The 22,415-nt window shown below is 54.3% G+C and overlaps 8 protein-coding genes across 8 annotated transcripts; 4 read left to right on the top strand and 4 right to left on the bottom strand.

Moving 5' to 3' along the window:
• Positions 1 to 1,718: 1,718 nt before the first annotated feature.
• On the top strand, positions 1,719 to 3,014 carry BBK36DRAFT_49987 (guanine nucleotide-binding protein, alpha-1 subunit; the record flags this gene model as incomplete). The annotated part of the gene is made up of 4 exons (XM_024898167.1): positions 1,719 to 1,836; positions 1,937 to 2,279; positions 2,347 to 2,903; positions 2,971 to 3,014. 4 exons carry the CDS (start codon positions 1,719 to 1,721, stop codon positions 3,012 to 3,014), a joined length of 1,062 nt encoding a protein of 353 aa, XP_024751182.1.
• A 2,018-nt stretch (positions 3,015 to 5,032) lies between these two features.
• On the bottom strand, positions 5,033 to 6,078 carry BBK36DRAFT_1167159 (hypothetical protein; the record flags this gene model as incomplete). The annotated part of the gene is made up of 3 exons (XM_024895015.1): positions 5,033 to 5,278; positions 5,312 to 5,469; positions 5,640 to 6,078. The coding sequence occupies 3 exons, from the start codon at positions 6,076 to 6,078 to the stop codon at positions 5,033 to 5,035; spliced, it is 843 nt and encodes a 280-aa protein (XP_024751181.1).
• Positions 6,079 to 6,471: 393 nt separating this feature from the next.
• BBK36DRAFT_1134740 (D123-domain-containing protein) lies at positions 6,472 to 7,725 on the bottom strand. Its single transcript, XM_024892408.1, has one exon. The coding sequence runs from the start codon at positions 7,718 to 7,720 to the stop codon at positions 6,476 to 6,478; it is 1,245 nt and encodes a 414-aa protein (XP_024751180.1). The 5' UTR covers positions 7,721 to 7,725; the 3' UTR covers positions 6,472 to 6,475.
• A 478-nt stretch (positions 7,726 to 8,203) lies between these two features.
• Positions 8,204 to 8,771, top strand: BBK36DRAFT_1167157 (cwf21-domain-containing protein; the record flags this gene model as incomplete). The annotated part of the gene is made up of 2 exons (XM_024895014.1): positions 8,204 to 8,462; positions 8,506 to 8,771. 2 exons carry the CDS (start codon positions 8,204 to 8,206, stop codon positions 8,769 to 8,771), a joined length of 525 nt encoding a protein of 174 aa, XP_024751179.1.
• A 909-nt stretch (positions 8,772 to 9,680) lies between these two features.
• Positions 9,681 to 10,802, top strand: BBK36DRAFT_1167156 (hypothetical protein; the record flags this gene model as incomplete). The annotated part of the gene is made up of 3 exons (XM_024895013.1): positions 9,681 to 9,842; positions 9,901 to 10,038; positions 10,092 to 10,802. The coding sequence occupies 3 exons, from the start codon at positions 9,681 to 9,683 to the stop codon at positions 10,800 to 10,802; spliced, it is 1,011 nt and encodes a 336-aa protein (XP_024751178.1).
• A 238-nt stretch (positions 10,803 to 11,040) lies between these two features.
• On the bottom strand, positions 11,041 to 12,601 carry BBK36DRAFT_1114447 (hypothetical protein; the record flags this gene model as incomplete). Its single annotated transcript, XM_024890029.1, has 5 exons — positions 11,041 to 11,418; positions 11,570 to 11,800; positions 11,895 to 11,998; positions 12,059 to 12,259; positions 12,415 to 12,601. 5 exons carry the CDS (start codon positions 12,599 to 12,601, stop codon positions 11,041 to 11,043), a joined length of 1,101 nt encoding a protein of 366 aa, XP_024751177.1.
• A 544-nt stretch (positions 12,602 to 13,145) lies between these two features.
• BBK36DRAFT_50577 (hypothetical protein) lies at positions 13,146 to 15,508 on the bottom strand (the record flags this gene model as incomplete). The annotated part of the gene is made up of 2 exons (XM_024898177.1): positions 13,146 to 15,114; positions 15,189 to 15,508. 2 exons carry the CDS (start codon positions 15,506 to 15,508, stop codon positions 13,146 to 13,148), a joined length of 2,289 nt encoding a protein of 762 aa, XP_024751176.1.
• A 691-nt stretch (positions 15,509 to 16,199) lies between these two features.
• BBK36DRAFT_1167154 (hypothetical protein) lies at positions 16,200 to 21,835 on the top strand (the record flags this gene model as incomplete). Its single annotated transcript, XM_024895012.1, has 5 exons — positions 16,200 to 16,270; positions 16,330 to 17,251; positions 17,302 to 20,439; positions 20,498 to 20,823; positions 20,953 to 21,835. The coding sequence occupies 5 exons, from the start codon at positions 16,200 to 16,202 to the stop codon at positions 21,833 to 21,835; spliced, it is 5,340 nt and encodes a 1,779-aa protein (XP_024751175.1).
• Between the last annotated feature and the right edge of the window lie 580 nt (positions 21,836 to 22,415).

The following is a 22,415-nucleotide window of genomic DNA, read 5'->3' as shown; positions in this document are numbered from 1 at the left end:
CCGCATCGCAGCCTGGCCTTGGGTCGTCTCTCATGTGCTCTCTGCTCCTGACCTGCGCCGGAGCCATCCCGCAACGGGGCCTCATCAGACTGCATGATTCGTCGCCTACTCCGATCGCATATGAGCGAAGGTGAGGTGAGGCTCTCGCCAGCGGCGACCTGGTGCTTGCTCTGCTCTTGCGCCTTGCCTCCCATGCGACCGCTGAAATTAACCATCATGCTGCCACTGCGTCCACCTGCGACCTCGTCCGATAGCTGCACAGTACGCGCCACTGGCCCGTGCAAGCTCCAGCAGCTCTGATCGGGCATGCAATTAAAGCGCATCAATGTATCTCTGGAGATCCCGGTCAAGCCACCCAGAGGTACCCAGTCGTGTGTCTTTTGCAGCAGCTCCCGCGGCTTGAGCATCGGTCAGGTACAGCTTCACGACACAGACGGCGCGGGAACGGGTACAGGTACGCGCCCCAGACAGACGGGGCGGGCCAAGTGTAGACTGCAACGCGCACTGTGTACTTGCGCAAAAAGGAGATAGACAGTGCCAGACAATCATCGTCCCATAGCATTAGCGCCGCGCTGCACTGTGCTGATCCACCAGTTCGGGCTGCTGCGTGCTCTGTCCCCGTTATTAACGTGACGGCTCCTCGCAGCGCGCTCCCTGCCTGCAGCGGCGGTGGAGCCACTGAAGCTCCAGCGCAGGCCCTGAACCCGCCCAGACAGACCCCCGGCGACCCTGGGCAGCTCCACAGTTCCCAGGGCGGGCTCAGGTACGGTGCAGCGCAGGTACTGCGGCGCTCCCTTTTCGCGCAGCGCTAGTACAAGTACTTGCAGGCGTCCCCAGCAGGGCCCCAGCAGGTACCGCGGCCAAAGGGCCCCCTAGGGACGGGCAATAGTACCAGCCTCAGGCCGCTACTACACCTGCTGGAGCCGTGTACAACTACCTAGACCTACCTTGGCCCAGCTCTCATGTTCTCCTGCTCGGCCATTCCCTTTGCAGCAGGCCTCTCTTTCGCATCCTCCCCCAGCCGCCGCTGCTCCTCCTCGCCCCCCCCAAATCTCCATTTCCGTCGCGCATCTCATTTCACACGACGCCCAAATCTGCGTCTTCCACACCTGCGCACCAACTCTTTCCTTGGCCATCTTCACTTCTCTCTTTGCGGTTTTTGCTCGTGTCTGCCTTTGAATTGCCCGCCATTGGCATTCATCCTCGCCTAGCAGGCCGTCATTCTAGTAAGCATCGCTCCCTCTGCTCCTCTTACGCCCCCTTCTCCCCTCTCCCGCTATTTGTTCATTCTTTTTTTTTGCTTTTTCTGTTCTTGCCTGCCTTGGAGGAGCCTCGCTTCCACATTGTCCTTGTCTTTTTCTCTCTTTGGCGTTGCGGATAGGGCTTCATCAATCGCGACTGCGCCTTGCGATTCCCCTCGACCTCCAGCCATCCATCTTCGTGAGCGACACGACGCGAATCCTCTCACTGAGCTTCTTGCCGTTGAACGCTTTCGCGCGTGCACCGTCGCGATTGCCTCTGCCATCCGCGGGCGACAGTGGTTAATTTCTGCGACGAACCCCCTGACTAACCGCGACTCCTCTCCAACAGTATCAGCGTCTGCATCACTGGCGACTCCAGACACGTAGCATACGCGGAATCATTCATTTTCACCTCATTATAATTCTTCTCTTTACAAATCGAGTTATTTATTCAGTCCACCATTCAAAGTCGCCAATATGGGTTGCGGAATGTCTACGGAGGACAAGGAGGGCAAGGCCCGGAACGAGGAGATTGAGAATCAGCTCAAGCGGGACAAGATGATGCAGCGCAACGAGATCAAGATGTTACTTCTGGGTATGTGCTCTCCATGTCCATGTGCCACCGCTCGCGGCCGCCTGCTCTCTTCCGTCCCATCTCCCGAGTGACGCGACCCGACTAATGATTGATTGCACAGGTGCTGGTGAATCTGGAAAGTCAACCATTCTCAAGCAGATGAAGCTGATCCACGAGGGCGGCTACTCTCGCGACGAACGCGAGTCGTTCAAGGAAATCATCTTCAGCAACACTGTCCAGTCCATGCGTGTCATTCTCGAGGCCATGGAGTCTCTCGAGCTGCCCCTCGAGGACCAGCGCATGGAGTACCACGTCCAGACCATCTTCATCCAGCCCGCTCAGATTGAGGGCGACGTCCTGCCCCCGGAGGTCGGCGGTGCCATCGAGGCTCTGTGGAAGGATCATGGTGTGCAGGAGTGCTTTAAGCGATCTCGCGAATATCAGCTGAACGATTCAGCAAGATAGTAAGTCGTCTTTCGCTGACGCCACAAACGTTGCCCGCTCGCATGCTCACCTCGTGGCAACTACTAGTTACTTCGATAATATCGCGCGAATTGCCGCTCCCGACTACATGCCCAACGACCAGGACGTCCTCCGATCACGTGTCAAGACCACTGGTATCACCGAGACGACATTCATCATTGGCGACCTGACCTACCGAATGTTCGACGTCGGTGGCCAGCGATCTGAGCGAAAGAAGTGGATTCACTGCTTCGAGAACGTCACCACCATCCTCTTCCTGGTCGCCATCTCCGAGTACGACCAGCTGCTGTTCGAGGACGAGACGGTCAACCGAATGCAGGAGGCCCTGACGTTGTTTGACTCCATCTGCAACTCCAGGTGGTTCATCAAGACGTCCATCATTCTCTTCCTCAACAAGATCGACAGATTCAAGGAGAAGCTGCCGGTCAGCCCGATGAAGAACTACTTCCCCGACTACGAGGGTGGTGACGACTACGCGGCGGCGTGTGACTACATCCTGAACCGCTTCGTCAGCCTTAACCAGCACGAGACGAAGCAGATCTACACACACTTCACCTGCGCCACCGATACCACCCAGATCCGCTTTGTCATGGCGGCCGTCAACGGTATGAGATGGCTTTCTTTCTTTCCTCCAGCTCTTGATTGGCAGTCCCGACTAACTTTTGGTGCTAGACATCATCATCCAGGAGAACCTCCGTTTATGCGGTCTTATCTAGACGAACTGCTGTTTTTGTTATTTTTTCTCTTTTTCTATCATTGTTTTTATTTAAGACGCACGAATACCCTCAAACTCGATTACGACCGCCACCAGATGGGCCACGGAGATACGGCTCATGATCTTGATTGTTCTCCTTGCGCCAGCGAGACACGAAAGCCAGCCCAAGGAACTTCTTCTCTTTTTTTCTGCGGGCTTCTCCTTCGCAATCTTCGACTGTCCTAGATAATGGTATTTTTTTTTCTTAAGCTAAGACTCTATGGCGAGCATTCGGCATTTGCAGACTTGTGAGAGTCGGGAAGATGCTGTGTATCAAAACGAAATCTTCTCTTCTTCATTTCCGAAAAAGGAAGACGCTGTGGCCACACGTCGTTTGTGAGGAAAGGGGGGAAAGAGGCCGTCGAGGGGAAAGGGAAAACGGCGTGGCAGCTCATGGGAAGAAGGGAAACTACTTACATCTGACACGATGGTGCGAATGGGCGGCGGCCATTTACTTTGTTTAATTATGAAACCACACCTTTTTTTTTCTCCATCTCTCTCTCTGCGGCCTGTCATTGTTTTTAAACAAAAGTGTACCTTTCATGTATCCAAGCTTCAGTTTTTTGTTCTCGCATATTCATCGTCTCTTGTCAAGCTGGTTTGATGTGCCGTCGCCCTTTAACCGTGGTTTCTCTTCTTTCCTCTTGTCTGTGTCCTGCTGTCTCCGAGTCGAAGTCAGACAAGGAATCTTTGCCTTTTATACCTTTTCTGATTTCTTTCATATATACGCGTTCCGTTCTTCCTTTTCTCTTTTGATTTTGGATTTTACATAGTGCGAGGCAAGCCGATGGAGGGAAAGGGAGATACTCGGGCATGTTATTTTTTGGTTTCTTACTTCGGTGTGTATGTTGTGTGTATGTAAGGGGGGGAAAAGGAAGTGGAGGAAAGGGGGAGGATTAAGGATATTATCAGCATTTCTGGGGTAGGTGTAAAATTCTCTTTTTTCTTTTTCCTTTTCTCTATATGTTTTACCGTATGCAATACATTTATGATTTCCATATAAGTTGCTCTTTTAACTTGCTGTGTTCGTGATGCTCGATGTTTTGTGACGATGCAATTGATGGGGCCCGTGATTTGCTGATCCTGGTCTTTTGAAACTTCTTGGGGCAAAGGCGAGAAGTTGTCGATGAGAATCACCGGCTTCTATACAGCCCTCCATGTTTTAGAAAAGTAAAAAAGACAGGAGAACCAAATGGGTATTTCGCATGGCCTATGGGTTTGCTAACCTAACCTAGTCCCCAGCAAACCTACCAAAACTGGGGGTATATATCCTCTCTTATAAAAAAAGAAAAGAAGATTCAGCACAGGCATTTGTCCAAATTCTGCTCCTGAAATGCGTCATGACCAAGATTCGCAATTCCATCGATAGCAACAAAGCCTCAAAAGAAGAAGGAGAGAGAAGAAAATCCCAAAATCCAGCGTAAGGACCAGACCATAAAAGGCAAACAGAAGAAGAAGAAGAAGGAAGAAGAAGAAGAGTGGGAGCGCGCAAAGCTTATGTTTCAAGAGACCCAAATGTATATGACCTTGTATATCATCACGAGATGGTGTAAAAGAAGACGTAGGGTATAGAGTTTCCAATATCTCTTCCCTGGAAGTGTAAGATGCCGAAACAGCAAGCATCCAGAATCCAGGCTTTGTTGATTGAGAATAGAAAGTTGACCAACGTAATAGTTCGCATAGATCGCCAGCAGAGCTTTTCTCGTAGCTAGGCTTCAGCTTAACTTGTGAAAGAAAACTGCTGAAAAAAGTCGTCCTCGTTCCTTTCAGGAGCAAGTTAGTACTCGAGAAGAGCGGTAAACTCTTGAAACTGACATACCTGCTCCAGTGGTGCCATACTGGCCAAGAAAGCTGCCAAGGTGGGCATTCGTGACGTCCCAATGATGTCTCTTTCTGTCGATTTGCCCCTTCTCCTTCAACACGTGCTTAATCGAGCAGGCGAAGAAGATTTAGGCATCGGCAACGAAACAACAGGGCATCTCATTTCAGACGCCCATCCCAAGGAGCATCCACCATGGAAACCTCAGCAGCCTGAGAATAGGTAGTCTGCGCTCGCTCCCTGTCGACGGCAGCATTCTGCTCGGCGACGCCCTCGGGGGTCTCCAGGTACTCCTCGTATTCCGCAATGCGCATGCCGAGCTCCTTAGCAGCGGCTTCAATGCGCGCGAGAAAGCGCTCCCTCTTGGAAAAGGTGGCGACGTCGGTGATGGTCTGGGTGATGAGCCGCTTGGTCGAGTCCGACAGGCCCTAGCTGCGGACGTCGACGGAGAGACTACGGGGGTTGGTGGGCGCGGGGGGATGAGGGGGACGAGGAGGAGGAGGAGGGGGCCCCTGAGAGAGCGAGGCGAGGATGGTGGCTCCCGAGGCGGCGGCGGAAGAATTGGTGTACAATGCTTGCGGCATGGGATGGTTGTTCTCTGCTTGGACTCATCAGCATCAGAAGTGAGATGAAGCTGGCGATGTTCACGTCACTGAGAAGGGGTTGAAGCGGAAAAAGAGACGAAACAAGACCAGGACAGACAAGGGATGAAAGCAAAGAGTGAAACAGACACATTCACCCATCCTTTCCGTCCGAAAGAAAACTCACCATGAAACGTGCACCGGGAGCCGCTCGCGTTGAACCAGCAGTTGGTGCAGCTGCCGCACATCTGGCCCTCGTAGACGATGCACTGCGACCACGGGCCGTGGCCCTTGCGGCAGTTCTTGCACGGGTGGGCAGCGGGCTGGCCCGTCATGTGGGCGAGCAGGGCCTCGACGTTGCTGCGGCGCTCAATGTTGAGCTTCTGGTCGGCGCGGCGCTGGACGGGCTTGCGCAGGGCGGCCTCCGAGGCCAGCTTCTTGCACAGGGCGCTGTCGATCTTGACGAGGTCGCCGTAGGCCGCGTAGGCGATGTCGGCGGCGGTGCGCGCGCGGCAGGCGACGGCGTCTGTGGGCGAGGCGTACATGGAGTGGGAGAGGCGCTGGAGGTCGGGCTGCGAGCCGTCGGCGGTGCGCGCGGGCATTCTTGCGGTGCCAATGGCCAGCATGGTGATGTTGGGGCTTTGGTGTTGATGGCCGTGAACATGAGCTTGGAGATGTCACTGAGTAGGTGAGCTTAGCACTTGGCGCTGTTGTGGTTCAGTTCAACTTGAGAGAAGCGCAAAGTGGGGCGCTGCTTGCACTGATTGACCTCAGGTAACATGAAAGCACTGATGGTTGCCCAGCAGCACCTCAGCTTCGTCTTGGCCCAGCACAGCATCTCAGCAGCTTCAGGTCTTCATCTTTGGCTGGCACTGTATTATTTGTAATGTTTTTACATGTTATTTCTGCTTCCTGGTAGGCAAAATCATCACTGCGCTTTGCCAATATTCATATAATCATCCAACGTTGTTGCTCTATGCTTCTTGTATATCAAGCTTGTCCCGCTCTGCATCTGCCTGATCCTCACGTCCTAGCGTTCAGGTTGCTGGGCTGCTCCCATATTCCCTGGCCCCGACCCTCGGTAATCTCCTTCCACCGCTGCGCAAACTCTCTCAAGCCCCCCTCTCCCGCCAGACTGGCATCCACAACCTCCTTTGGAAGCTTGTGAGCAGAGTACTGTGGCGAGCTAAAGTTGTATGCCTCCGGATCGTTCTTGCGGACGATGCGAATCTCTGGCTGGCGGCCCGGGCTATACTCGTCTCCCGCGTCGTCATCCGTCTCATCTGCCGTCTCTCCTCCGCTTCCATCTGCCTGATGCTCGGAAACAGACCCGTACAGCGGATTCTCAACCTCCATGGTGAGAAGCTCCTCCCACGAGAACAACAGGCTGTCCGTGCTGGGAGCCCATGGATTGATGTCCATGAGTCTCACCTTTCCCAGGCCATCCTCGGCAAAGGTGTTTCCGGGGATATAAATGTCAAAAGCAAAGCAGGAATCGGGGAACGTCAGTCTCAGCTTCTGGTAGAAGAATGTCCTGATCTTCTTCCACAACTGGCCCTGGAGCCTTTCTAAAAAGTCGTAGTGGTTCAGATCTCGTTGCGTGATCCCAATGAGCGCACGATGCTTGACGAAACACCTAAACTCCAGGGCAACGTGAGGTGTGAAGAAGGGTCTGAGAACCAGAACGGGCGTAAAGGGTCTCGACGGTGGAGTGTCTGTGCAGTCGTCGAATGCATGAAGAAGATCATGAGATACGAAGGAAGATGACTTCAAGAGGAGGTAGATGTCGTTGGGGGTTGTGCATTTGAGAGTGTTTTGATGTGGCGATATCCACTTGGCATCCTTGGGAGACGACCAGTTCAGCTTTGGCGCAACAGCGCCGCCGAGCTCAGCAATCTTCTGCTTGATGAGCTCGTGTGTCTCCGGAAAGCGCTTGTTCGGCGGTAGTCTTTCCTCTTCTTCCTCGTCCTCGTCCTCGTCGTCGGAAGAGTCATAGGGCGTTACTCGGGGGTGCGTGGCCGCCGAACTTGACCATTCGGCGTCCTCTGGCTCATTCGCTTCGTCGTCGTCTGCGAGGATGATGCCATCTTCATGCAAGTACGAAACAAAGGCCGGCGGCAGCGGTATGATGCGTGACTTGAGACACGAGCTCCGGTATTTGGGGAACCAGGCTTCGTACGAGCAGTTCTGGATGTGGTCTCTGGTGACGGGAGGGAAGACGACAGAGGGCTCGCCCTCTTTGGGGTCTTTATCGGGCAGGTGTGGCATTTTGGGAAAAAATCCGTTATGAAGGGACTGAAGATAATAATGTTGTTGGGAAAGAATTCAAAGATTTCTAAGAGCAGATATAGGCAGATCAGAGGATGAAATACCCAGACGTTGACTCATCCGCATCCTTCGTCGTTTCATTGCAGGGTATCAAAAGTCTGGAGGGGCGCGGCTTGCCGATTTGCCCCTCCGTTATCGAGTTCTGCCGCGACGTTATCAGTGACAGGTCCTCACCGCCCGACGAAAACGCCATGGGGCTGCTGGCGGCAGTGGACTTTTAGCGGGATAGGCGCTGGAGAAGCCGCTAATGACGGGAGGCAGCGCCAACCTGCAGCTGACTGGAACGAACATGAACCTCGAACCCTTTGCATTCGAGTCCGAGACCGTCCAAAGTCTCCATCTTCAGCCTCCCATCGCCACTCCATATCCGCGGCATCGAACCCTTGTACCCTTCTGCCTGGCGCCACGGTAGCTTCTGCGGCCATGTCTGACAATGTCGGCCTCTCGACGCCGCGAGGCAGCGGAACTTCTGGCTATGTCCAGCGAAACCTCGCCCAGGTCAGGCCGCGCGATTACGCCGCGCCGTATCCCAAAGACCGCGACATGCGACACAAGCAGCGCCAGCCCGACAAGGCAATTCTCGAGCACGATAGAAAGAGGGAGATTGAGGTCAAGGTGTTTGAGCTGAGAGACCAGCTGGAGGAAGAAGAGTACGTCTACTTTTTGGACAGACAACGCGGTCGTGTGGAGGCGGCAGTAGTAGTAACCGTTTCACAGGGTCGAAGAAGAGGAGATTGATCGCCGCTGCGACGAGCTGCGAAAGAAGCTGCTCGCGGAGATGAACTCCAAGAACAAGAACAATGCGCCGAGGCGGGCTTTCAAGGAGCATCAGGTGCACGAGATGGCCGACGCCAAGATCAAGGAGAGCGAGCGGCTGAGGAGAGCGCTCAAGATTAGCTCTGATTATGAAGAGGGGGGACACTGGAAGAAGCAGGAGGAGAGATTGAGGGAATCACTGGCGAAGAATGAAGGTGAAGAAGCCAAGGAGTGATGACACTTGCTGCGAAGAAGGCGACACGTTGGGCCGCTGTCTTCCCGGAGTCTGGACGCTCAGACGGGCCTTGAGACAGCGAATTCAAGTCTCTGAAGAGTCAGACCGAGCAGCGGACCCATCTCCACAGACCCCCTCCCATGTCTTCGATTTCGACCTGCCGACGACTTCACGAAAGACGGGCCTAGTGCTTTAGGAAAAGAGGTGTCGTGGGACAAGCCTGGGTGGTGGTATGAGGTTACCATTGACATTGGAATCAAGTCTGCGTATCTGACACCGGAGTTTGGCAACGAGAAGTGCCCTCTGGGTGATATATGTTCCGAGAGGGATGGCATTACGGTTTTGGGGTTATCTTTCTTGGGTGGCATGGAGTATCGGGAGTCTTCCAGTTATGCGAATTTGCGGTAAATCTTGGTATTGGGTACTTATGAAGCTGAAGTCTGCGGGGGACCATGAAAGTGAGTATCTGTGGCATGAAAGAATCATAATATGCTTCGCATCACGACATCTCAGCGGCGTCATGATGCTCCAAGAGACCGGCTCGAGGCATCAAGAGGTCGCTACTGGGCATCATTGGGCATCATTGGGCATTATCGGCTGGTTGTAACTATTCTCCTGATGCAAACCAGCGTACCACCAATATCATACACGCCCTGGTACCTTATACTACTATTACAATCGAACTTCATCTTGTGAGCTGATACGCGTGTTTAATGCTTGCTTCCCTTCCGGTGATCTTGTGTGTGGCGGCCAACTGCCTAAACCGGCCGGCTGTGGCGCACTGTGAAGCTTCAGCCACATGTCCAACTCCCAGCGACGTAATTCCACATGTAACGCTGTAACACATGCGTCCATCGTCAATCCTGTCGCAAATCCAACGAGTCACCACAAGCCATCTTCACACCTGCCATGGCTTTACTACACAGTCTGCCCGATGGAGAGCAGCCGAGTCTCTCTCCGGTAGAGCTTGCGCAGCTCCTCTCCCGGTTAAAGCAGTCTGTGCTGCATCCGAGCCCCGAACGCGAACGAAGATTGCGCAACAGCGAGTTTGAGAGGACGAGGGTCGAGGCTGTGAGACTTGGGAAACTATATACCGGAGTTTTGGCTGATAGCTAACATTCTGGCATAGAACCTGCAGTATGCGCGGGCGGCGCTGACGAAGCTGGAACATACGCAGCCGGCAAGGAGAGCGGACTCGCAGAGCGACCTCGCAAAACACCGGGAAACGCTGGACCTGTTGTTTGATCGGTTGGATGACCTGCGAAAAGTTTGCGACTTCTCAACTCAAGCAAACGAAGAGCATCGCTGACGTTGGACCAGGTTGCTGTTGACGAAGAAGACTCGTCCGAAGGTGAAGACCTGCTTAGAGACATCATACACACGCCGAGCGAAAGCCAGGACTCGAGACGGTCATCGAATGCGCCGCGGGCAGAAGGCAACGTCGAAGACGAGATACATCATCCCGAGCCCCCTAAACCGCCGTTACAAGCTGAACCAACACCCGAAATCCCTACGACGACGACGACGACCAACACTGGTACTGCAGCGGCTGAGGCCGTCGTCAGTGAACAACCTTCCACACAGACGACACAAGCATTGCGCGCTCGCGCCTCCGCCCCATCACCAGCTCCTTCCGCCCACAGCACCGCTCGATCCGCCCTATTCGCCAACCGCCGCAAGCCCGCCAGCCCAGAGAGGTCGACGGCCACGGCAGAGGCCATCCTCGACCAGCAGCGCTTCGAGCAGGACGCCATCTCCAGCTCGATCCTGCAGATGGCGAGCGCGCTCAAGGAGAGCTCCAAGAGCTTCTCGGCGACGCTGGAGGAGGACAGGACGGTGCTCGGCGCCGCGGGGGCGAGCATGGAGAAGTCGGAGCTGAGCATGGAGGCGGCGCAGGGGCGGATGGGGTCGCTGAGGAGGATGACGGAGGGCAAGGGGTGGTGGGGGAGGATGATTCTGTATGCGTGGGTGTATGGGCTGATGGTTGCCTTGGTGCTGCTGGTGTTTGTGTTTCCGAAGCTGAGGTTTTGAGGGGCTTGTGAGAGGGCTTCTTTTTTTGGGTTGGTATGATTGTTGTTATGATGATATGTCTATAAGAGCATAGACAAGCGCTGATATCCCGGATTTGATGTACTACTAAGCTGTAAAATTGGCTTCTTATGTTGACTGGTTTTGATTTGAGAGCTTGCTTGCCATGGAACCTCGAATGATGAGACTGAGTACATCTGTACACTGACAGCAGCTCATATTCTTCCAGAAGTGCGAATATCTAGCTAGTTTTGAGAGTTACTGAGAAGAGGTCATGGTCACATCCGAATCCAACATTTGTCGTCTGCATCTCCTCGGACTCCTGGAGCGCCACTTGTTCCTCCTCCTCACATCCATCCACCGTGACATCCTTTCCCACATTATCAATATCGATCTTGTCCTGCACAGACATTCCGGAATCTGATTCAGCCGTTATACCGTTGCCGTCACTGCCATGGTCCTCAATGATGGCGTCGTGTGCTTCAGTTGCTTCATCTCCATCCTTGACTTGAGCTTCTTCTTGCAGCGGCGGCCACGGCAAGCCTCTGAGCTGGGCGTTGATCTCAAGACAATACTCATAGCAGAACCGAAGCCGACGGCCAACTGGCTTTCCGCCCGTCTAAAGTCAATCACAGACACACAACGCCCATCAGCTTTTTTTCATTTCCACACGCAACCGCATACACACACACACACACACAAGCATCCCTTCCCCTCACCAAAGCAAGTAGAACGTATATATGAGAGAGAGAGAAAAAAAAAAAACTCACCGGCGGCGAATACTGAAAATAAGAACCAGACATGGTCCCCTGCCCAATCACGCGGTCCTGCCACTCGATCCCAGTCTTGATGCGAAAGAAGTCCATGAAGAGGTCCATTTCGCGGCGCCAGGGCCCGGAGCAGGGGCTGGGCCGGTGGAAGCTGGGCTGGGAGTCGCCCTTTTTCTTGATGAACTTGGCGGCGAACCAGTAGAGATGGGGCTTTGCGTTGGATTCCCAGAGCTGTTTCGTGTGTATAAATTGGATTGAGGTGTTGGTCAGTAAGGGGTGATAGATGGGGGGAGGTTTTGAGAGGATTGAGACTTTGTTATCTTACGTAGAGAGTGTAGCGTTGGCCGAGGTGGCCTGCCTCGATGTCGTCGCGAGTGATGTCGATTTGGTAGTTGAAGAATGTTCGATCGGTGTAGATGTGGAAAAGGTCTAACAGTTATATGAGCATCATGTATGTCATATCAAAGAGAGTGTAATGTTTCTTCTTACTGGTGTTGACGGCCCTCTCGCCCTCTCTCCTGCCTCGCTCAATGCGAGCCTGTTCCCTCTTGGCGGCGTTCTGCTTGGCGAGGATGTTGCGCATGGAGTACTCCCTCTCGGGCTGCCTCTTGTCGTTGACGGCGGAGATTTCGAACCAGTCGCAGTGGACAATGTGCTGTTTCTTTGCTCCGCGGGTGAGAGCTTCTTTGACTGTTTTGTTGTTGTAACATCAGCATAAACGAACTATATACATTTTTACAGCCCGGATGATAAAGACATGAGAGAGAGAGAGAGAGAGAGAGAGAGAGACGGAGAGAGAGGGAGAGAGAGAGAGAGAGAGGGAGAGAGAGGGAGAGAAAGCTAACTTCGGGGAAGCTTCTGGTCAAATTGCTCCCGCGTACACAGGAGGTGCGTGACTTGGTCGGCATCGTAGTCTTCGGTGAAGACGCCTTTGCGGAGGGCGGTCCATGTGCGGAGGTTTTCGACGGTGAGTTGGCCGGGGAGGGGGCCTGCTGTGGCGATGACGAGGTTTTTGAAGATTCGGCGAGGCATCTTCTTTTTTTGCGTTTATGTTTTCTCTGTGTTTGTGTTGATGGTGGAAGGGGGGTGGGGGGGAGGGGGGGAGAAGACTGAATTGTGAGGAGGAGTGAAGATGTGGGATGTTGGGGCTATGAGGTTTGGATGGTATATAGTGAAACTGGGGGAAGGGGATTAGGCCTTTGAGAGGCATGTTGCATCTGCATAATGCAAAGAGCAAGTTCAGGTGTGAGTGAGTGGTAAAGATGTGGTTCAAGGGGTTCGGGTATTGGCGGCGTGGTTGTTCTTTGAGCAAAGGACGACTTACACGTGGAGGCGGAGCTGTTTGGTGGTGCGTGGACAGATGCTACCAAGCTCAGCTGCGGCGCGGACACAAAGCTCGGATTTCACCATGCAATGCTGGAGCGAAGAGGTACACAAGATAGAACACACAGCAAGACTATATGAACATGATTGTGGCAGGTGGTAAAGGCATATATTTGTTCTGGCAATCTATGGTTTTACCCTCGTGCTTGTTCATCTATATCCGCACGTAGACTTTCAACCCGTCTACCCAAATCTACCTGATTGCCTTGCCAGCCTTCACAAAGGCAGTTATTTTGGCCAAACTCTGCTTGCCGTCCTCCTCAACACCACTGCTCACGTCCACGCCAACCACCTGCCTGCTGAACTCTCCCAGGGCATTGACCGCTTCTGCAACGTTGTCGGGGTTGAGACCCCCGGCCAAGAAGATCCTGAGTTCTGGGTCCTTCTGAAGAAGCTCCTTGACGCTCGAGACATCCAATAGCTTGCCGGAACCGGCTCCAGAGTCCAGCAGGGGAACGACGTGATAGCCGCGGAGACCGACGGCGGGATGGTTGGGCTTGAAGCAGCGGATGACAGGCACGGGGATCGCCTTGGCCCACTCAATCGGTTCGTCGCCGTGGAGCTGCACGAGGTCCAGGTTGTACAGCCTCTGCTTCTCCAACACTTCGCTCAGGGGCTGGTTCTGGAAGATGCCCACTACCTGTGTCCTCGGGGTCGTGAGGTTCCTTGTCGTGAGCTCAAAGAAATCCGTAGCGCCTGACGAGGGGATTGACAGTTGGGCAGCGGTTCCAGAAGACCTGGAATATGAATGAACGGCGTCCGAGACGGCCAGGGCGACCTCGTGGGAAGCGGCTCGCCTCGCTCCGGGCACTAGGTTGACGCCGATAAAGTCAGCGCCGGCCTCGACTGCTTCCAGCGCAGCCTCAACGCTTCGAATGCCGCAGATCTTGACGTGCAATTTCTCAGGCGTGTTATCCCTCGGCGGCGGTTTGCTTCCGGAGCACAGTTCGCTGATAAAGGTCGTCGCGTCTGGTGCCTTCATGATGGCCTCGCCGACAAGGACAGCATTGATTCCATCTCTCTTGCAGTCAAGGACGTCCTGATGCTTGTTGATGCCGCTGAGTGCGCAGATGATGGTCGAGTCGGATACCATGCTTCGCAGACGACCCGTGGTGTTGATGTCGACCTCAAACGTCTCGAGGTTTCTGTTGTTGACGCCAATGACCTTGGCACCGAGCTTGACGGCTATCGTCATCTCGTCTGCGTTTTGAACTTCCACCAGAGGCTCCATTCCAAGGGATAATGAGTACTCGTATAAGCGCTCCAGCAGCTCGACCTCGAGCATCTTGACAATCAGCAGCACCGTATCTGCTCCAGCCAGCCTTGCCTCCAGAATCTGGTACTCCTCAAAGATGAATTCCTTGCGCAGGATGGCCGGTCTGTTGGGCATGCCCTCCAACACCTGGCGGACAGCTCGCAGATCCTCGATGCTTCCCTTGAACCACTCGGGCTCTGTCAGGACAGAAATCACGCTCGCACCGGCAAGTGCATATTTGCGGGCCTGCACGGGAGCCTGAACTTCTAACGCGAAGACGCCCTTGGAGGGAGAACCGCGCTTGATCTCCGCCATGAGAGCCACATCGAAAGGCGACTGCTTCAAGCGGTTGACGAATGGTACCAAGGGAGGAGCGCCGTTCAGGTCGTATGCGGCCTGGAGGTCGCTCATCCGCTGAGAGGGAATCTCCTTTTGCTTGGCGACGGCAGCCTTTCGGTTTGCGTAAATGGTCTGAAGGATGTTGTTCTTTTGTGGCTTGGGCGCAGAAGAGCTGGCGGCGGCCTTTGAGGCAGCAGCCTTTTGAAGCCGTTCATTCTCCTCCCAGGTACCGCCCTGCATGTGCAAGAAATTCCTGATCATCACACGACCCTCAGCGGTGAGGATGCTCTCCGGGTGGAACTGCACGCCCTCGACCACATACTTCTTGTGGCGAACTCCCTGGATAATGCCAGCCGAGCCATCTGGCTTGGCAATCCAGGAGGAAACCTCAAGACACTCGGGCAGAGTGAGGTGGGTGCCGGCGAGAGAGTGGTATCGCGTCACGGGAAGGCCTTGAGGCAAGCCGGCAAAGACTCCTTTGGCATCGTGGGTCAAGGGAGAGGTCTTGCCGTGCAGCCATTCACCGGCAGAGGACACCTCGCCGCCATAGATGTCAAAGATGCATTGCCTGTGTACGATTGTAAGTTCATCTTGGGCGAACGAAACGACGAGAAGAGGATGAGCGTGAATGATGCGACCTACAAGCCCATGCAGACTCCCAGGACGGGAATCTTGCCCGCAAAGTGCCGGATTGCATCTCGGCTGACTCCGGAATCGGTCTGGGGGTGGCCCGGGCCGGGGCTGATGATGAGCTGGGTCGGGTTGTGCTTGATCAGCTCCTCCACCGTGATCTTGTCGTTTCTGAAGACGTGGACGGTGGCGCCCTCGAGCACGAGATACTGGTAAATGTTCCAGGTGAAGGAGTCGTAGTTGTCAATGAGGACGAGGTTGGAGGCCGTTGCCACTGGAGGAGACGGATCCGGCTGGTGAGGCGAGTGGTCGATGATATCGGAGGACGGCATCTTGACGGGGAACGAGGGCCCAATTGCGGTGATGAAGGTGAGAAAGAAGGACGAGGTGAGATGGGAGACACGGACTGCGGTCAGCAGAGATAAAAGAGTGTCTGCGTCCGTAAAGGCCCGGTGTTACATGAACGGGACAGAGTCGGTGCTCTGGTGGTGAGAGTCTGGTCGTCTGTCTTATTGAGTTTTGTATGAGTCAGCTCCACCAACAGCCAACAAATCTCTGACTTTGGCGCTACGTTTTGGGGGGGCGATACGTCTGTAGCCCGCTATTCAAAAGAGCTGTTGTGTCTGTTTGACGTGCCGATAAAGCCCCGGTCTGGACGCCAAAGTCAGGTAAGTGATATCCATACTGTACGGAGTCCTCTCTCTGTGTGCTTACTGTTGCCTCCGGAGGTGCATCGAATCAGCTTCACTCGTACAGTAGGTAAGGTAGGTAGGTGAGCATACAAGCCGCTGAGTCCTGCGCACTGTACGACGCTCGGGCGCCGGCTAAACCGCGGGTTCCTGGGAGCTTCACCAAAAAAGTCGACCTGCAGCAGCTGCTTGTTGTTGATGCTGGACCATCTCGAAATCCAGCACCCCAAAATTGTGCCAAAAGCGCGTCGACCGTGGCTCTGCACCGCTCTCGCACCAACAGCCTCCAGGTGATGCGGCGAGCGTCTCGGCCGCCTTACTGAGACTCGTGGCAATGGCGCCGGTGTCTGATAGCAACTATTTTCCCTCCCTGGGGCAGTGCCTCTCCGGGGACAAGGTGCTTCTGTGAGTTGCGGCGCTGCTGTGCTATTTGGTTGGCGAGGCATACTGACCGCAGCATCAAGGTCGTGGAAGCTTGTCGCCACAGCTCTCTCGGACAGCACGGGGGAACGACAGAAGAGCTCTGCGATTGTTCGATTCTTCGACGACGACTATGTCCGCGGCCTGCTGAGCGAACCTGCGACCGCGTTTGCGCCGCCGGACGAGGCCACGAGCAAGAGCTTCGAGACCAAGACGGCCCCAATCAACGTCACCTCCGCGTCGACAGATCGATACGACATTAACCAGTTCAAAGAGGACGCAAAGTGGCTCAGCAACAACGCCAAGGTCAACCTGGTCGCTGCTCTGCGGGTCGTCCTCGTCGAGTACCAGTCCCGCTCTTCGAGGCATCTTCTCGGCCCTCTATCGTCCCACGATGCCGCCAACCTGCAGGAAGCCGCGGGCCTGCAAAATGGCCAGGGATTGGCGTTCCTGTCAGACTTGGGAGCTGCAGCAGCGTTGGATGCCGACGAGATCTCCGCCGAATTCGACAAGGCCGACTCGAGAAGGCGTCGTTTGTTCGATACCTTCTTGACCGAGCGTCGCTTCTTCATAATGGTCGCGGACTATGCCACGTCCATCAAGCTGTATCGGCGTCTCCCCATCTTTGCTCCTGGAGACGACAGCATCGCCGATTTGTACAAGTTGAAGATGTCTGCTCAGCCACGCGACGAGATGGAGGCGATGCTGCCGGCCTATCTGGACGTCGTCACCAGCTGCATGAGCGGGATCGAGGCCGGCATGAAGGCATTTACGGACGAAGCAGTGCTGCTCAACGACGAAGTAGAGTTGGAATGGCTACGCAGCTTACTGACCGAGATCGTACACAGCTTGTCTGTGGTTCTCCAGCTGGTAGACTGTTATGGTAGCGATTTCCCTCCGTCCTCAGTGATCAACCAGTGGTTTTCACTAATGGAGATATACGGCTTTTTCGATTCCATACAGCCCGTATGTGCTCCGCCAGCCTCCCTCTTCTGGTCTTGGCTAACGCAATGTAGATCAACCAAATCACTGCCGAGCTGGTCATGCCAATGAAGGTCCTGTCCTCAGCCATCTCCATTGGCCTGCTCAAGCCTGCACGAGCACTCTCATACCTGTCCGATCGAGACGAAGATCCAGCACAGGCTGACGATGTCTACGATTCGTATCTGCTCTCGCCTGATGTCTTGGAACAGGTTCACAAAAGCATCTTGGACGCGGCCGGCTCAGACTCGGAGACTGCCTGCCCCGTCATCTTCACATGGTCCTTTCTGCTCCACCGACTCAACGTGTCCTACCAGACCAGGACCGATAAGCGTGACAACCTGATACAGCAAAGCGCCCGAGAAAAGTTCGAGACGCGAAGCGTGATGCGCACACCTACTGGACGGCGAAATTCAGCTGGAAGTATCTACTCCATCGAGTCTTCCAAGTTTGATGGCTTTCTCGAGAACGCATCGAGTCCGAGGGACATGCAGGTTGTCGAGCAACTTGCGGCAGTCGCCACTGCTCAGGGCAGGGTCTTTGACATTATGTCAAAGATGGCTGAGACCTTGGGCCCGTCTGTGGACGGCAGCTTGTCGCCCCTGATCAGCTCGCGCCTTCGCGTCGTTTTCCTGGAGCTCCTCAAGGTATCATATCCATTCGTCGGTTACCAGTCAGATTCCGTGAGCTGTTTGCACGCCCTTCTATCTCCTGGCCGAGACTACTGGGACCTATCCGCGTCAGAAAACATGCCCGTAGCCCAGGACATTCTCAGCTCTATGCTACGAGACGACCTGGCCATGGATTTCTTTTTCCAGCAAGCCCAGGATCGATACCCATACGAGTTCCTTCCTTTCATCACGCTCTGCCGTATACTTTGTACTGCATCGCAAGAGAGCCCGGATGAAAGGACGGATATGATTCTCGACCTGCTCCTCAAGACTCCGACCATCACCTTTACACTCCCGAACCTGTTCCAAGGATACGAGCTGGTTCAAGAAGATGAAAACACAAACTCCTTCTGCCTCGTGGAGGAAGTCCCTCTGATTTCTCTTTCATCCTCGTGGAGCCGGCGTTACATCGAGGATGACGCTTACAGAATACCTGTGGGCACCTACGGGCGATTTATTACAGACACTGGGCGCGTTGTCCTGATGGACTATCCCCACTCGACTTTGGCTCTTCTCGGTCGGCGACTTGAGGTCAGCCTCTCTCAAGAAGGCTATCGTTGCGAGCTGGGAATGTTGCAACCGGAAGAGACGGCCGAAGTGATTCTGTTATTAGCGTCGCTCCTGCGAATGGAGCAGCTCAAGGTGACAAGGCAGGGCAGCAGCGGTGCATTGGTCCGTTACGATGACGACCTCCTGTCCGAGGCGAGCGCACACATCAGCCCCGGCAAAGATATCGTCACTATTGTGTGCGAAACCATGGACTACTATATGCAAGATGAGTTGGCCATGGCTGAGGATAGTGCCGTGAGCGTGCTCATAGCATGTGTCAAGTTCTTGCATGCTGTTCTCCAAGTCCAGCCCAGCCGGGTCTGGTCGTACCTCGCCAGGACAGAGCTTCTCAACTCAGAGTCAAAGGCTGGTAAACTCACCAAGATAACCGGCAGTCTCGAGCTGGTCTCGGAGCGATTCGAGTTCCTCAAGTCTTCACTCTCGCTGTTCTCCGCACTCATTGACACTGTCATGTCCTCTGCTGTCCAGCGTCGGGCCGGAAGCAAACCTGCGAGTCGACAGCAGCCGGAGACGAATCCTTGGCTTGGCACTGCAGACAAGGTGCTCTCCCAGGTCAGCCTTTCGATTGCACAGACCTCTGTGGATGTGTTTGAGAACACGTCAACATGGATGTTTGACTCGGAAAGCAGTAGAATAGCGCTGCTGCAGAGAGTCGTCCCCATTCTTGACAAGATTGTGCTCTACACCTACAGCATGGGCGATTCCCCCAGTTCTGACAACCTCACATCCTGTCTTCGACCCGCTGCTTCTCACATCATTGACTGCTTTCTGTCGCCATCGAGCGGAAGCCTGCGGTTTCAACCTATCCTCCTCTCCTTTATCTCTGCCCTCACAAAATCAGACTCTACCTTGTATCCCAATCGGACGGAAGCTGTTCGAAGCCAGATAACGTCAGTGTTCGACTTTTCCACAACTCTTCTTCGGGTCGCGAAATACCTGGAGCGACCCTCGACTTTGGTCGAGACATACCTCTTCAAGACCTCCACGTTATCAGCGCGGCTCTGCGCTGTGTCGGATCACTTCCACGAACCAGCGTTGTCGCTGCTGGAGGCACTGGTCGTCAATGCCGGCCAGTCCACCAGCGAACCCCCCTCCCTTTTGGGATACCTCGGCCCTCATATTTCGAAATCCTTCCTCCACATTCTGGCTGCCATTGGCCAGCCCTTTGCCTTGCCGAGTGAAGTGAAGACCACCTGGAGGTTCTTCACGTCTATTCTAAAGAACCGACAACAATGGATGTCCAATTGCCTTCTCACAGGTCAAACGCCGCGGGAGGCTATGAAGGAGGATGCCAAGAAGAGTGAAATGTCCGCAGATTCTGTCTTCGCAACGGCCTTGTCTAAGCTCAAGAACTTGAAAAGCTTGGAGACGGGAGAGGCCCTTGTCATTTTGGACTTTGTCACATCGGCACAGAACTACTGGCCTTGGACGGTGTTCACTCTTCAGAAAGACACGTCCTACATGGACGGGTTGCGAGCCTATGTTCGTGACCTGAAGCCCTCTCATCAAACTGTCAAATCGGATGCAGTACTTGCTGCCGCCCAGGCAAGAATTGCTGCGTACATTGCAGAGATATTTGCCATGCAGCTCTACCATTCGCGGCACCTCGGCAAGGCGGACACGCTTGCCAAGGGACTGAGTAACGATCTGGACTACTACCTGCGTGACGGTGTTGAGGTGTCAAGCTACAACAAGTCTCTCCACAACAACTTCGCAAGGAACTTCTCCAATAAATTCTTCGGCTGCTCTTTGGACAACTTCAAGCGCACCGTGGTGGGCCCAAGGGAGCTGGGCGAGAACTATTACTACGACCTGGACCGCGCCAATGAAATATTACGATTCGACCCTGGATGGCAAGGGAAGAAGGGGGCTGGGTTCCTGAACGAGATGAAGCTCGCAAACGCCAACCTGTCCCTGGTCGACGCCCAAATCGTGAGTGCCTTATTCTCTATGTTTTAAGACGGCCGACATGTTGCTGACCCCTTTCTAGGCTCTCTTCCACGCATGGGAGCTTTTGCTGCTTGAATTGGGCGAATGCTTCCCCGAGAGTGACGCAACCAAAAAGCACATGATGCAAGTTGCCCAGCAGTGCCTGAATGCCAACCAGGTGGTCCCTGGACCGGAGAACATCTTCCTCAAAATAGTCGACGCAAGAGCCGACCTGGCCCTCATTCTGATTCAGCGATTAGTCAAGTCCACGCTTGCTGTCAAGGATGTCAACCAGCTACTGGAGACTTTGATGGGCACCATCAACAGTGTTGAAGAGCCCTTTGAACCCGAGTCCATTTCTTACTACCGCACGCTTCTCAAGGCCCTGTTTGTCACCCTGCGGGCTTATCAGACGGCGGCCAGCAAGACAACGGCGAGCTCTCAGGCGGATCTCGAGGGGTCTCTCGTCACGGTTACTCAGACTATTCTGAACGTGCTCGACACGGTGGTTGCCAGAGGCTTTCGATCGTTGGTCAGCTTGATTCATGACAAGGCGACAGATGTCTTCCCCGAGGATCTTGCTCTCCTCACAGCCATCATGCAAGCTTGCCTCAGCGTCCCCAACATTGAACAGTCTCAGACACAAATTCTCAACATCATGGCGTCGCATGACGCTACGCACGCAGCGACATCGTTGTACTCGTGGGCTGATAAGCTCGGGGACCATGGCGATCCCGTGTATGGCGAACTCAGCATCTTGTTCTTGCTGGAGCTCTCCACCCTGCCCTTGTTGTCGGAGCAGCTTGCGTGTGACGGGGTGCTCGGCGCAATTCTGTCAGCCAATCTCACCAAGTTTATGCTCAGGACCAACGTCTCGCCATATGCCGATGCGCCCATTGCACAACGGTGCTATGGGATCTGGGTGAAGGGCATGCTTCCCCTCATGCTGAATCTGCTTACCTCCCTCGGGGCTACAGTTGCTCCGGAGATTACCTATGTTCTGAACCAATTCCCTCACCTGCTGCAAGCGAGCGTGGAGCGGTTTGAAGCACCCGGAGCCAGCCGAACCAAGGAAAAGTCTGTGCAATACCTGACTCTCCTTGGCACCTCGGAGATTCACTCTTTGGCACTTCTGACGCGCGTGCTTGCGGCTCTTCGAGCGAACAATAGCAGAGATATTCCCCCGGTCGAGTGGGACGAGACGGGTCTTCTGGAGAACGTAGACTACTGGCTCTCCAGCAGACGTCTGTTGAAGGAGCGGCTTCTACCTCTGGGACTGCGCGAGATGGAATGGAGGGGAAGAAAACTGACGGGGGATTGTGACAACTTGCTGGAGGAGAAGGTGGTGGTGCAGCTGGAGACGGTTCGCGACGTGCTCAGCGAGGAATTCGAGGGCTGAATATGAATATATGTCGGATTTTGCTGTTCAAGCTACGTTCGTATGCGATTAGAGAAAGCTGGGGACGGTAATGGATTTCAGGACAAGGCGTTGGACGTTGGACTACTACTGCATCAGATGTAACATATGTCTTTTGTTACGGCTTTCGAGTCGAGCATCTCAATTAATTCTCATTGAGCGAGATTTTCATACTTTGATTGATTGGCTTTCCAACGATGGGACGCCCTGCCCTCGCTTTCAACTACCCGTTGATCCCAAGACAATCATACAGATGACTCCGTCTTCAACGAGTCGAACTTGTGTGCCAGAGTGACAGCGTCTCGGCTGGTTCTCGTTTCTTTTCTTTTCGTTACCCTTTCCCCACCATAACGCTGTGTATCATACAAAGTCCCGATCCCGAGAGCAATCTCTCGTCTCCCAACAGGCTCTCCTATGCCAAAATACCATCCCAGCTATTGTTTCCAGCCATCGATGTCAAGGGGCCCCGTTCATGCTCTCCTTGGTTCATCTTTCCGTCGTCGTTTTTGCCTCTTCTTTTGGTCTCGTATTTCCAGATTTTATGTTTCTGAGCATATGGTTT

The sequence above is a fragment of the Trichoderma citrinoviride genome (genome assembly GCF_003025115.1).
Source record: "Trichoderma citrinoviride strain TUCIM 6016 unplaced genomic scaffold BBK36scaffold_4, whole genome shotgun sequence".
Lineage (NCBI taxonomy): Eukaryota > Fungi > Ascomycota > Sordariomycetes > Hypocreales > Hypocreaceae > Trichoderma > Trichoderma citrinoviride.
Note: the sequence above shows the minus strand (reverse complement) of the source record. Positions and strands in the feature narration are given on the sequence as shown.

Bases quoted from the DNA above. Each gene is read 5' to 3' on its own strand.
- BBK36DRAFT_1134740 (XM_024892408.1), bottom strand. From the start codon at position 7,720: ATGCCACACCTGCCCGATAAAGACCCCAAAGAGGGCGAGCCCTCTGTC.